The sequence below is a fragment of the Pleurodeles waltl genome, chromosome 1_2 (genome assembly GCF_031143425.1).
Source record: "Pleurodeles waltl isolate 20211129_DDA chromosome 1_2, aPleWal1.hap1.20221129, whole genome shotgun sequence".
NCBI lineage: Eukaryota > Metazoa > Chordata > Amphibia > Caudata > Salamandridae > Pleurodeles > Pleurodeles waltl.
In genome coordinates this window covers 481,599,021-481,613,728 of record NC_090437.1, presented here as the reverse complement: position 1 = coordinate 481,613,728, position 14,708 = coordinate 481,599,021, and the positions used below count along the sequence as shown (strand labels likewise).

Here is a 14,708-nt window from a genome sequence, read left to right as displayed (position 1 = left end):
CCTCCTTTCAAAGGGCGCGGTAGAGTTGGTCCCAGAGCAGGAAAAGGGTCGAGGTTGTTACTCAAGATACTTCCTGATTCCCAAAAAGGATGGTCAGTTGAGACCAATCCTGGATCTGAGGATCTTGAATTGGTTCCTCAAACAGGAAAAGTTCAAGATGCTGACCCTAGCACAGGTGCTTTTGGCGTTGAACAAGGAAGATTGGATGGTGTCTGTCGACTTGCAGGATGCTTACTTTCATATCCCGATACTCAAGTCGCACAGGAAGTATCTCCGGTTTGTGGTAGGGTCGCAGCACTATCAGTTTGCGGTCCTCCCGTTTGGTCTTACTTCAGCACCTCGAGTCTTCACAAAGGTGATGTCAGTGGTTGCGGCGGAGCTCAGAAGGAAGGGGATAGCAGTATTCCCTTACTTGGACGACTGGTTGATCAAAGCCAAGTCCCCGGAGCTTGTGTCGCATCATCTGCAGTCAACAACCCAGTTGTTGTTCGACCTGGGCTTTTCGGTGAACGTGCCCAAATCTCACCTGGAGCCCTCTCAGCGCCTCCTGTTCATAGGGGCAGTACTGGATACAACATTGAGTCGAGCCTTTCCTCCGCCGCAGCGGATTCAAGATATTCAGGAATTGGTTCCAATGTTTCGAAATGGAGCGGTAGTTCCAGTCCTCAAGGTCCTTCGTCTGCTCGGTCTGTTCGCCTCCTGCATTCTGTTGGTCACGCATGCTCGCTGGCACATGAGGGCTCTTCAGTGGTGCCTCCGAAGGCAGTGGTCTCAACACAAGGGAGATTTAGAAGGTACTGTCAAGATCTCCAGAGATGCTGCTGTGGAATTGAAGTGGTGGATTGCGGGCAACAATCTTTCACAGGGGAAGCCGTTCGCGCAGTCGCCACCAGTGGCCACGGTAATAACGGATGCCTCCACCCTAGGATGGGGAGCTCATCTGGGGGATCTGGAGATCAAAGGGCTTTGGTCTCCAGAGGAACAGGTGTTTCATATCAATCTGTTGGAGTTATTCTGCAGCCTCCAGTATCCGATGCAGGGAGCGTTGGGGGACGCGTTTCAGATAACCTGGTGCGACCAGTTGCTTTACGCGTTTCCCCCCATACCCTTGATTCCTCGAGTGTTGAGGAAAATTCGCCAAGACCGGGCCCAAGTCATCTTAATAGCTCCGGATTGGCCAAGGAGGGTATGGTACTCCGACCTTCTCCAACTCTCACTGTGCCCTCCGCTCCGTCTCCCTCTCAGGGCAGACCTCCTCTCGCAGTCGCAGGGGCAGGTTTTACACCCCAACCTCCAGAGTCTGCACCTACATGCTTGGAGATTGAACGGGGCAACCTGAGTTCCTTCTCTCTCCCGCCTGATGTAGTGGATGTTATCTTAGCGGCCAGGCGACACTCCACTAAATCTATCTACGCTAATAGGTGGTCTAAATTTGTTATGTGGTGTGGAGAGAGACAGATTGATCCCTTACATGCTCGTCTGTCACATGTTTTGTCTTTTGCACTGTCTCTAGCGCAGAAAGGTTGTGCAGTAGCTACCATTAAGGGTTATTTGTCGGCCTTGTCAGCCTTCATTTGTCTTCCAGACCAACCATCGTTATTTAAATCCCCTATTGTTCTCAGATTCTTGAAAGGTCTTCTGAATCAATATCCTCCAAAACCATTCGTTATGCCTCAATGGGATTTGTCCTTGGTCCTGACTTTCCTTATGGGGTCCCCTTTTGAGCCTATGCATTCTTGCCCCTTAAGGTATTTGGTTATTAAAACAGTATTCCTGGTAGCTATAACATCTGCAAGGAGAGTGAGTGAGTTGCAGGCCTTATCGGTTAAACCAACTTATATAACGTTTTATGGGGATAAGGTGGTGTTGAGGACCAAGGCTGCTTTCCTTCCGAAGGTTGTTTCACCCTTCCATTTGGCTCAGACAATCACTTTGTCCACGTTTTATCCTCCGCCTCATCCTTCAAAGGAGGAAGAAAGACTACATCGCCTGGACCCAAAAAGGGCGTTGAGCTTCTATATCGACAGAATGAAGGATATCAGGCTGGAGGATCAGCTGTTTGTCGGATACGTGGGCAAGAGGAGAGGAAAGGCAGTCCACAAGAGAACACTCTCCAGGTGGGTTGTTCTTTGCATTAAAATCTGTTACTCTTTGGCAAAGAAGGATCCGCCTGAGGGCATTAGAGCTCACTCCACCAGAGCTAAGTCGGCCTCTTCGGCCTTGGCCAGGGGTGTTCCTGTGGTTGACATCTGCAAGGCCGCAACTTGGTCGTCCCTTCACACTTTTGTGAAACATTACTGTTTGGACTCTGAGGTCAGAAGGGACGGTCATTTTGCACGGTCAGTGCTGCAGGATTTCTTGGTTTGACCATTTAGGCACCCACCGCCGGGCGTGGTACTGCTTTGGGACTCTATTCATGAGGTGAGGAATCCACAGGTAGTTGTATCCATCAGAAGAACGAGTTACTTACCTTCGGTAACGACTTTTCTGGTGGATACATTAGCTACCTGTGGATTCCTCACGGTCCCACCCGCCTCCCCGTTGCCTTTTTGGTCTCTCCAAGCAATCCTTGAGTGTGCTCCTTTTGGTCTTCAAAGTTGCAATACATTTTGCATGTATGATATTTGTATATATGTGTATATGTATATATAAATCTATATATATATTGGGTATATACATGATTCGTATGTATAAATATATTTATTTGTTTAAAAAAAAAAAAAAAAAAAAAAAGGTTATATTAAATCTACAGCTATTTTATTGCAATGTTGTGTGATTTACAATATTAAGAGATGTTGCTTTGCTCTTTCATTGCATTGGGTTATTATTATTATTCTCATGCACGTAAAAAATGTTGGTACTGTCATCGGCACGTCGGCGAGGACTTCTTATTGCCTGTATGACGTCAGACGGCGTCGCGTGGGCTAGAGTGACGTCCTCGTCGACGTGCAGAGACTAGTAAGAAGATTTCCGTCAAATGCTGGCGCCATGGGAGTATTCATGAGGTGAGGAATCCACAGGTAGCTAATGTATCCACCAGAAAAGTCGTTACCGAAGGTAAGTAACTCGTTCTTTTGTGGTAATGATTCTTAAAAAAATGTCTACGGAAAATGCATGAGGATTTTGAGTTTTAGGACCCCCCCTCCTTTATCCTCTGCCGCAAGACAGATCACCCTGAAACTTTCTGTGCCCGGTATCACCGAGAAGGAGGAGCCACTTGATCCCGTGATTCAAAAGACTTCTCAAACAAAAACAACTTGCAACACTTCAAGCCCAACACTAGATGGCAGGATAATGCAGAACATGTGTATCTACAGTCACACATGCCATCATATTGTTTCAGTTTGTTGTGGATATTTCTTTCTGCAGATTCCTCACCTTAGGAATAACTCAAAGCATTACCTTCATGGGGGGTGGAAGTGAGTGATACCGACTAAGTAGGTCATGTGACACAGCTGTGGCAAAGTATCGCGTTACAACGTGCCTAGGGTAGGAGGAGGCAATAATACTTCGCAAAAACGTGCAGAGACCAGCACATTGTCACCCGGCAGACACCAGCTACCAGAACATCTTGGTTGAGAGCTGTGGGAGAACCTATAGCCGATGTGGACTTGTCAAAATGCCAACAGCAGGGCACTTCATTACTAAGGATTAGAAGACCTTTATGCAGAGTGTAACCCAATATGACCTTGCCAGCTTTGTTACCCCTTGACTTTCTTGCCCTAAGAAAGCCACAAAAGGAGATCATTCACTCTGTCCAGTTGTGTGCAACTGATGTAAAGAGAGACAACACGCCTGGGACCCTAGATATGCAGTCTATCCTCATCACTGGTGGGATGAGGATGGATCTGCCATGTGAAAACCATATACCCATTTCCAGTAGGAATGAAGAGCAGGTTTGACTAACCTGCCTATTAGGCTAGAAATCAGGCAGGTGGGGGGGGGGGGGGGGGGGGGGGGGGGGGGGGGGGGGGGGAGGGGATGGGGCAGGATTGAGAAGGCTTTGCCCACCCTAGGGCAGGTTATGTCCACAAAACCCACATAAATGGATTTCATGCTAGGTTTCCTGGCAAGCAAGAGGCCTGCAACATCTAGTGACAAGCAGAAAGTCTCTTTTTTGGCAGTACTTAAACTCCATGCACCCAGCAGCAATGTCAGAAGATGGAGGCAGGGGTAGACCCAACGATCCTCCTGCGAAAGCAAGACCAAGCCCCTTGTAAGTGCATGAGGGGGGGGGGGGGGGGCGCACAGTGTTCAATTTCAACAGTTCTACCCTTCCAGTCTATAGTGGACAGTGTTCGTTGTGGCTGTCCCCTGCACCTTGTGTAGAACCTTTGTCAGAAGGGGAAATCGGAAAGAATTCATAAAGAAGACCCACAACCAGCTGAACCTGAAGGCATCCCCTAGGGAAGCATTCAGAGGGAATATATTCAACCAAAATAGAGGACACTACTGTCCTAGGTTATAGTGAAGAGATCCACTTATGGGCATTACAATCTTGAGAAGATCATTTTCTTCACATCAGAGTGAAGCTCCTACTTATGACCTGAGATGTCACCAAAGTAAGAGGCTCAACCCAAAGGGGAGGTTTAAGTAACTACAATCGCTTGTAACTGCGGTGGATCAAAGGATGCCCCATCAATAGATCGCAGAGGCACATCCATATCAATCAGTGGAGCTAGGGAAGGACAGAATCTTAGTTCTGCACCTGAGCCAACAGGCTCTACTGATGCTAGTGCCACTGCTTCCTTAATAACCACTGAAGGGTACTCACATTTGTCACCAAGCTTGCAGCATCATTAGGATACCACAAGGCCTAACCTGAGTAGGTTCTGCATAACAGGTTTGGTGTCTTGAGACAGGCACGTCAGAATCATATCCTGAATATCTCCAATCCTTAGAGGAAGAGAAAGTCTTCATGCAGGTCATATTGCACCGCTTGCATGAAGGTCAGTCTCAGTGTGGTGGAGAGATGAGAGTTCCAGGAATTGATCATGAAGCGCAAGGTTTTGGAGAACGATCATGGTGTCCTGAAGATGTCTATGATCAGCATGGGGGACACTCCCTTCACCAGCCAGACGTACAAGTACAGAAATACATGGACTCCTGACCTCTACAGTGAAGCTGCCACCACCACAGCCAGCACCTACTGTAATAGTAGAGCTGAAAACAGTGCTGAGAGACGACTGTCAACCTAAGGTAGCAGCTGTGAGGAGGTAGGATAGGGAGGTGAAAGTGAGTGTCCTGATTATAAGGGGCCACTAGCCAAAATATGAATTGAGAGTCGACAGAACCTGGTTCAGGGACAACAATTATTTTAAAAAAACTTGTCCTGCCCAATAAACAGGTTGAAGAGGTGAATGCCCTGAACAGGGTTTCAAGACTGTCCCTCTGGGGCATAGAAATGGTTCTGTTCTATGCCAGACTCACCATGCAGGGTCCTGTAATTTCTTGAGATCTATTGTCTCTTGTCTGACTGTGTGAGGATGTGACTCGTAATCCCCAGGGTAGCGCTGCCCTGGCGGATTAAGACTGCCGGCACCGCCAGGCTGTCGACTGGCAGCAACCTGGCGGTGCCAGTGGTCTGACTGTGGCAGGCCCGCCAAGGTAATGTGGCAGCCAGACCGCCACCACAAGTCAGGCGGTCCCAAGATCACCAGACTTGTAATAAGGGCTTAAGTATTGGTTGCAATTAGTAACAACTAGTACATGATGTCTACAAGACTTGGTAGTATAAATAGCACAAAAAGGCTACAGTTTCTTCCATTAGAGTGTCACAGGGGATGGGCCATGTTCTACAGTGAACACCATTCCACCTTACGCAGTGTTTTCGCCATTTCCAAATTAGAGAGGGAATAATGGTGGCGCTCAGCTTGGGGTGTAGGGAAGAGGGAGGACATCCTAATGATCTCTTCCTGAAGGGTCAGCATGCTCAAGGTGACACTCTGGATCAGGGATGAGAATTTCTGCATGGTGTTTCTCCATTTAAACTTTCACATTTATTTTTAGTGTATGGGGAGGGTTCTTCATTGAGCCATACTGACTCCCCCCCAACAAGAAGAGCATTTAGAAAAAAATAATATTTTACATATTATCTTATAGATATCTAGATTAAGCATTTTGACAAGGCATCTGAGAGGCAGGCATGAGATAGGGTGTGATTTGATTTTCATGTAGTACCAGAAAAATGTGTAATTGCATGCATGTGAGGACAGTCAGTTGTTAGTAAATTGGAAACTGAGAGCCTGGTGGTGAGTGTGTTACACTCAGTTTTCCAAGGTTCTCGAGTTTGACCCATAATTTAAACTTAGCCTGTATACTTGCCCCTGATTGGGTTGCTAAATATGCATTGAATTCATGTACATTGAATACAGTGAGAGGAGGAGTTCTGAGGCTTCTTGACAAATCAGGTGCATTTCCACTGTGTTCTGTCTAGAGCAAGCCAGTAGTTTCTCGGAGAACCTTACTATAGTAGCATAGACATTTCATATTTCTGCAGAGGACAATCGAAAAATTAAGTAAGCAATGACTGAGGTGGGGCTACCGGGAAATAGGGCACTTACATCTCCCATTGGTTACTCTAAGGACAATGCTTTGGAGTAGAGATGGAAGAGGGTAAGGCTAGAATTAGCTTTGCTCCTCTTTGGGTGGAAATAGTTTTTGATAATACCTATTTCCTATTACTTGTTATTGTGTTGAAATATTTACTTACAGTGGAAATTATACTCAGGCTCTCAATGCTCTGACCATTGTCCTAATAGCCTGAGTAGAGGGAAACTCTAGAATCCATAAAGGGTGCAAACTTTGCACCCTTCCTTCACCCGACAGGATAGCAATTGTCCATTGCGGAGTCCTGTGCTTCAGATATCTGTTTCTCCAATCTACTATATAAAGAAAGCCAGCAGAAATGTAAGAAACTTTCTCTCTTTTGTCCACGAAGCATATTTTTCTGTGAATGGTAGGCCTGATGCAGAGGTCTTTCTTAATGCTTCTGACTATGTTGCTCCTTTCCATGGTGTTTGGGTTCCCTTCCAATCAGAAAGGAGCTATGGTCACCCTGTCTACAGTTTAACATGTGGGCAGATTAAAATCTAGTCTACAGCTTTTTCTGACATTTAAAACATAATGAAGTTCTTTAGGTCTACTTCAAAAAAGTAATCTGATATATTGCAGCCGCAGGTGAACAAATAAGAAGAGTCAAGTCTGTTTTTTGCCTTTCATAGATGTTTCCAAGTCACTGCACTGGTTTTCCCAGTAACCGGGTTCCAGAAAGCACCCCAATGTTACAGGCTAACTGCAAGTCCCATTCATGGTATGATATTTCTCAGTGAGCTTTTTTAGCTCTCTTGGTCTCTTCATTAGTTTTAGTTTTATTGGCAGGATTTATAAAGTGTATCATCACTGAGCATGTGTTAGGGTGATTTGCAGAAAAGCTTTTCACAAACTACAAGGGATACATTGAAACAGGGGATGGTAGGTAGAGGATTTAAGAGCACAACCTAAAGTAAAACCCTAGAGTTTTATCAGAAAATAAATCCGTAAATCAAATCATGAGGGGTCGAATGTTCTAGAGGGAGGTTGAGAATAGTAATAATTCCCTTTTCTAAGGATTTAGGAGAAGACAACTGTCCATCATTCTGGACTGCAGGTGGGAGAGGCATATGTATTTAGCTTCAGTGTGGCACTCAGCAGATTAATTATGGTTTTTAAACTAAAAACTGTGAAATGTTGGGTCTCTGTGTAAGTAGGGATTTTGTGCTCGGTCTGCCAAGCTCATGTCTTAAAGTAGGTCTTTTATTCACTCCTATGTAACTTTACTCCATATAAAAGTGACTATTCTTTTGTTTTAGTAATGTCACAATTGATCAGTACCATGAAATGAAATAAATAAAAAAATCAAGTTATTATATCTGTATGGATTAAAATAATAAAACGTATGAAGCATAGGCAAGTAAGTTTGTTTTCCAGCTGCTTAACCATTTTCATCAAGCCACTGATAAATACAAAATAACCCACACTACTTTGCCATAGTAAACACAACTTGAAGAAATATTGGTCAAGGGGTCATTTCTCTAACTCAGTTTAAGAGCCAAGTCCTCTCATGTTTTTGAGGCATATACTTTACATCATAATGTGTAAACACTGTAACCACCAGGAATGGAAGCAAAAACTGAGTCCATTCACATCAAAGCCAGTCTACAGTGATGAACGAAATGTACAATTAATTGGGGGGAGGGGTCCCACTTCAGACATCTTACACAACTAAGGGGCATAACCTATGACCAGACTCATTCTATGTAATTAACATGTTCTACATAGCAGACTTTGCTACCTATGTCCATATTTCAAAGTTGAGCAGAATTTAATGTCTTCGACTAAGGATTTCTGTGTGGTCAAATGTGAATCACACCTACTACACAGGAGTTTGCAGATATTTTACATGGTTTACAATACACTAAAATAATACTAAAGCAAGAGAGAACATATCTGAAGAAGGAATGCTCGGATTTCGTAGACTGAGCTTGACAATGTCAATGCAGGAATCACAAACTACATTCCAAGTATTTTTGTGCCCACTTTAATATTGCAAATTCCTCTGGGAAGCTGGGAATTTGCTGTGACTCAAAGTAGATTTAAAGTATACCAAAGATATTTTTGAATGATTACAACATTCATTGTGTAGTCTGCGCTGTTCAGTTTTGTGACTCCAGCACCAGAGGTCACCACAGCCGAATATACAATTAATTCCTGGAAGAATAAATGGGAGTTACCCAGTGACATGAGATTATCGTTCAAAAATGAAAGCAGAACGGCTAGATCAAGGTCATGCACAACCTCGGCTGTAACCAAGGCCAATTCAAATTGCCGCAAATGTCGAGGAGAAGCATTTGGGACTGATGGCCTTCACGGAAACACGTCACCGTTATCATCAAAGTGAAATAATTTACCACAATTTTAAGATTGCAAACAAACCAAATGTAAAGAAGACATTACATTTGTTTTCATAAGCTCTTGGGAAAGATGTGATTTTAACTAAACAGGCCAACGCAATGTAAGCCAAATAATGGAAACAGGCCAGTTGTGCAGTTTACATTTAATCGCCTTGTGATTCAACCAGTTTATCATTGTTACTCAGATCTCTATTAATCTGTGTACATTTCAATCACTTAGACTTTTCCAATTTACAAGTCAGTCAGTCACAATTCATATTTTGAGCACTGTGTACCATACTGAAACAATATTAACATTAAATTCTACCACAGGAGTTATGCCGGAAGCAAGTTATTGGGGAAACAAATGAGGGATGAATAGATTACAAGGTTCATCTCCAGATGGTCGAAATGCGATTTTAGACGTAATAGGCTCCTGTATGGTACATTTAGGCAGAAAACATGTGGAGATGGTCAAGTAAAGAATACATACCAAAGCTAAACTAGAAAAATAGCGCAGGGAATAAGTACAACACAAAAAATACATGCACACAAAATGTAAATTTCTAGTAGCTATGGTACATTTACTCCAAAGGCTAAATGTATTAATGGCTTTCAAGAACACTGTAAAATCTAGTGGTGGAATTAGAAAACACCAGAGAAGTGCAAATTTGAAGCCGGGAATGTACAGTGTTATTGTTTACTTGCTCATTTACTCTCCTCCCTGTAGGTCTCAGTTCCGGAAAAGAAATTCACTGTGGAATAGCATTAAAGCACTAAAACCGCTCAATGTTGCATTTTCAATACAAACTACATGTTCTTGGATACTGTACACCAAAAATAAGGTCCATGCCAATTATCAATAGCATTGGCGTGTTAAGTGTGAAAAGGTAATAAACCGCAGGCTAAACAAGCACATTCGGGGAAACTAAGCCCTTTAAGGAGCAAAAATGACAAAGTAAGAAGGTTTACCAATCTTATTCCCAACCAGAAAGGATTCCACAGTCTAGGAAAGAGGGAGAACGGCATTCTTGGTGCCTTACATGACAGCAGCATTGTACAGAATATTGCCTGGCAACTATACTTTCTAACTATCCTCCTTTAAATACAGGTGTAGCTGAGGATACATGCAAGGCAAGGTGCTTTAGATGTTTGGACATAGGTGGATACTGTGGAGTCCACAGTGCTTTAGAGGCTGTGGAGCAAGTGGAGAAAATGGCATCAGTATTGTGTCTTGCATGAAGAAATAATTAGGGATATATGAGTCACTAAGGCACTTTCGAACCCAGAGAAGACTGAGGATACTACTCATGACTTTGTTGATTTATTTGTTAGGTGGAAATGAATTCTGCCATTAGTTTAGTGCATTGGAAAGTTTTATGTAAACAACTGAAAAGCACATGTAGGAAAATGTTCCCTTGTTGCAGTACCCCCCACTTTTTGCCTGATATTGATGCTGACTTGACTAAGAAGTGTGCTGGGACCCTGCTAACCAGGCCCCAGCACCAGTGTTCTTTCACTGAAAATGTACCATTGTTTCCACAATTGGCACACCTCTGGCACACAGATAAGTCCCTTGCAAAAGGTACCAGTGGTACCATGGGCCCTGTGACCAGGGAAGGTCCCTAAGGTCTGCAGCATGTGTTGAGCCACCCTAAGGGACCCCTCACCTAACATATGCACACTGCCATTGCAGTTTGTGTGTGTTGGTGGGGAGAAAAAGGCAAAGTCGACATGGCATCCCCCTCAGGGTGCCATGCACACAAAATTCTGCCTGTGGCATAGGTAAGTCACCCCTCTACAGGCCTTAAAGCCCTAAGGCAGGGTGCACTATACCACAGGTGAGGGGATAGCTGCATGAACAATATGCCCCTACAGTGTCTAAGTCTATTCTTAGACATTGTGAGTACAGTGTGGACATATTAAGTATACAGTTTGGGAGTTTGTCAAAACAAACTTCACAGTTCCATAATGGCTACACTGAATACTGGGAAGTTTGGTATCAAACTTCTCAGAATAATAAATCCACACTGATGCCAGCGCTGGATTTATTACATAATGCACACAGAGGTATCTTAAAAATGCCCCCTGTATTTTACTCAATCCTTCAGTGCAGGACTAACTGGTCTGTGCCAGCCTGCCACAGACGAGTTTCTGACCTCATGCTCTCTGAGGCCAGAAACAAAGCCTGCACTGGGTGGAGGTGCTTCACACATCCCCCTGCAGGAACTGTAGCACCTAGCAGTGAGCCTCAAAGGCTCAGGCTTCCTGTTACAATGCCCCAGGGCACTCTAGCTAGTGGAGATGCCCGCCCCCCGGACACAGCCCCCCCTTTTGGCGGTAAGTCCGGAGGAGATAATGAGAAAAACAAGGAGGAATCACCCACCAGTCAGGACAGCCCCTAAGGTGTCCTGAGCTGAGGTGACCCCTGCCTTCAGAAATCCTCCATCTTGGTTTTGGAGGATTCCCCCAATAGGAATAGGGATGTGCCCCCTGCTCTCAGGGAGGAGGCACAAAGCGGGTGTAGCCACCCTCCAGGACAGTAGCAATCGGCTACTGCCCCCAGACCTAAACACACCCCTAAATTGAGTATTTAGGGGCGACCCTGAACCCAGGAAATCAGATTCCTGCAACCTGAAGAAAGAAGGACTGCTGACCTGAATGCCCCGCAGAGATGACAGAGACAACTACTGACTTGGCCCCAAGCCCTACCGGCCTGTCTCCAGACTCAAAGAACCTGCAGAGCGACGCATCCAGCGGAGGCAGTGACCTCTGAGGACTCAGAGGACGGACCTGCACCTAAAGGACCAAGAACCTCCTGAGGACAGCAGCTCTGTCCAGAAACAACTACAAAACAGCAACAAGAAACCAACTTTAAAGAGACTCCAACTTCCCGGCAGAAGCGCAAGTCGTCACACTCTGTACCCAACGCCCCCTGCTCGAGTTCAGGACAGTCAACACTACAGAGAGGACTTCCAGGCGACTCCAACGACGTGGACACTCCGAATCGACCTCCCTGCAACGGTGGGTGGCCTATGCCCACGAGACTGACTTTGTAAGTGCTTTACTTACCTGAGAAACTAACGTTTACTTACCTCCCCCAGGAACTGTTGATTTTTGCAGTGTCCACTTTTAAAATAGCTTATTGCTGTTTTAAACAAAACTGTGTGTACTACTGTTTTAAATCAAAGTTCTATACTTACGTGTGTGAAGTACCTTACAATTTATGTACTTACCTAAAATTTGAATCTTGTGGTTCTAAAATAAATTAAGAAAATAATATTTTTCTATATAAAAACCTATTGGCCTGGAGTTAAGTCTTTGAGTGTGTGTTCTCATTTGTTGCCTGTGTGTGTACAACAAATACTTAACACTACCCTCTGCTAAGCTTACTGCTCGACCACACTACCGCAAAATAGAGCATTAATATTATCTAATTTTGCCACTATCAACCTCTAAGGGGAACCCTTGGACTCTGTGCACACTATCTCGAACATTGAGATAGTATATACAGAGCCAACTTCCTACAGCACACATGACAAAATGCATTTTGATGATGTGCGTGCCAATTCCGTTTCCTTAAATTCTTTAATACAAATATTTTCCCCTTAAACACTTTGATGTGAAAAGTATTCAACATGTTGACAGCTCCAATCTGGTGAACCGTTCGCATGCACCTTTTTTTTTTGTTGCAATCACGGATTCTTACTACCTTTCAATTTATTTGTAGTGGATTGAACGCAGGGGTGGAGGGACATGTAAGTTGCATACCGCCCCTACAAACAACTACATTTACCCTATCTGCTCGACCTCAATTTAGTTACTTGTCCTCAACTCTGACATTTGTGTATTGCTATAGTTGTCTTAATTTGAGATGGAAGGGGAGAATAGAGAACGACGCCACAAAAAACTCTGGATCTCTTTGTTTAACCTCTCACTTAGCCCATCCTCCTGCTCTCTCCTCCTTTTCCTCAAATTTACTTGCCCCTTTGCATAGCCTGTTTTATTTCATTTTCACATAATTCTATAGCCTTTTCTGTGTTTTTTTTTGCCCCTTCTGCAACACTTCTTGTCTTTCTCTCCTATTCCATTTCCTCTATCCGAAATCAATTCCTTCTTCTTGTTTGGACCAAACCAAATATGGGAAAAATACTGTGAACCAGTCAGGGGAGTAAGGTTTTGTTTATGGTGGAGAAGCCACAGTAACTCCCCCTTAAGGATACCACTACTGTCTTGAGTTTGGCAGCCCAGCTCACCCATTCCTGTAATATAGGCATTTGGTCATAGCCCCAAGAATGTAAGGACATTCTAGAGGAGGGCAGACCTCTCTCTACAAGAAATTCTTATAACATAAAACAAAAAGGTTCAACATTAGGTGTTCACAGCAGAAAATCATCCCTAAGACACTGGAGGAAGTACCACCATCTTTTTTCATTAGGCCAAAGTGTGTCTGTAATTCATCTCTAGCAAGGTATATCTGACAGCAATGACAGTTTATTAAAAAAAAGTTATCAGATTTTATTTTCAGTGTGGCATTGATTAAAGATTTTCTAGATAGTGCTAAATATGTCCCCACCAGGAAGGCCTCTCCCTCCATGGGAGCCGATACCGTTCCAGCAAAACAAATGCCCACTTACCACATGAGTCTATACATAAGACGTTTGTGCCATACCACTCATGAAAAACAACTATCAATGAAGATCAATGAAAAGTTAGCTTTTACCTGCAAAGATAGGCCTCAAGGGTAAGCAAATCACAGATAAAAAGCAAGAGTCACTTAAGTAGACAATGTGACTAAGAGGTTCGAGACCAACTCACCTGCGTTCATGTCTTTAAACTTTTGCTTCAACTCAGTGGGAGTAAGCCGGTATTGGTCAAGGCCGTCATTCCAGTAAATACGATCCAGGACTTGTAAATCTCCACCAACCAGCCAATCTCCACTTTCCAAGACTATCTACATCAGGGACAAGTAAATATGAAAAACTTGAAAAAACAAAATAAGACAATATCTCAATTACAAGAGATAGTATGTTGGCACTAACAGTCTTTTAAAAAAGACAAAGGAAGAGGAAGGATAAGTAACATGGACATCTGAATGGTTAGTGTCAAAGAAGCCACGGCTGCACGGAGGGTCGCCGGAATTGATTGTAGTTTCATAAAAACAGAAATCCCAGGAAGCAAAAACATGAGAAGCCTTGTACAATTTGATGGACATTTCATGATAATTTAGACAAGATGGTTTTTCATAGCACTAAAGAGTTTTACAAATTGAAAGGAGTAGCCTTTTCAACAATAAAAACATGCAACTCTAACAAGTGTAGCTTGCATGTCATGTTTCTTCATCTTCTAAATCTCACTGTTTCTTTATCCTGTGATGTCTATGGAAACGTCCTCTTAGTTGCTCTCCTCAACCTCCCTTTCTGTTATCCTTTCACTTTCCACTGTGTGCATCCTTGGTTATTCTGTGAATTAACTGGTCCTTATTTAAAGCCTTGATCTGCCAATGATACTGTCTATATTTCTGTCACTCTCTCACCCAACACACAAAAGTATTAATGTTCAAGATTAACAGAAGTATCAGTATAAGTATACATCAGAAAATCTATGCGAAGTTGTGTTCCTAATAATTATGCTTGCTGTCATAGAATCTATAATTGTGCAGGTATAAATATTCCAACAGTTTAGCCCACTCATTGGGTAGTCTTTTCTTGTGCAATTATTACATTGAAGAGATCTGAGAATATGAGATGAGATGTATTTCCATGTGGAAATATATGC

At 43.6% G+C, this 14,708-nt stretch overlaps 1 protein-coding gene across 1 annotated transcript in view; it reads right to left on the bottom strand.

The window, feature by feature from the left end:
• Nucleotides 1–14,708, bottom strand: part of PAPSS1 (3'-phosphoadenosine 5'-phosphosulfate synthase 1) — a 340,888-nt gene that overhangs the window by 106,136 nt on the left and 220,044 nt on the right. The window contains exon 9 of the mRNA XM_069241180.1: nucleotides 13,749–13,884. Coding sequence (XP_069097281.1) covers nucleotides 13,749–13,884 — 136 coding nt within the window. The remainder of the gene's footprint in view (nucleotides 1–13,748; nucleotides 13,885–14,708) is intronic.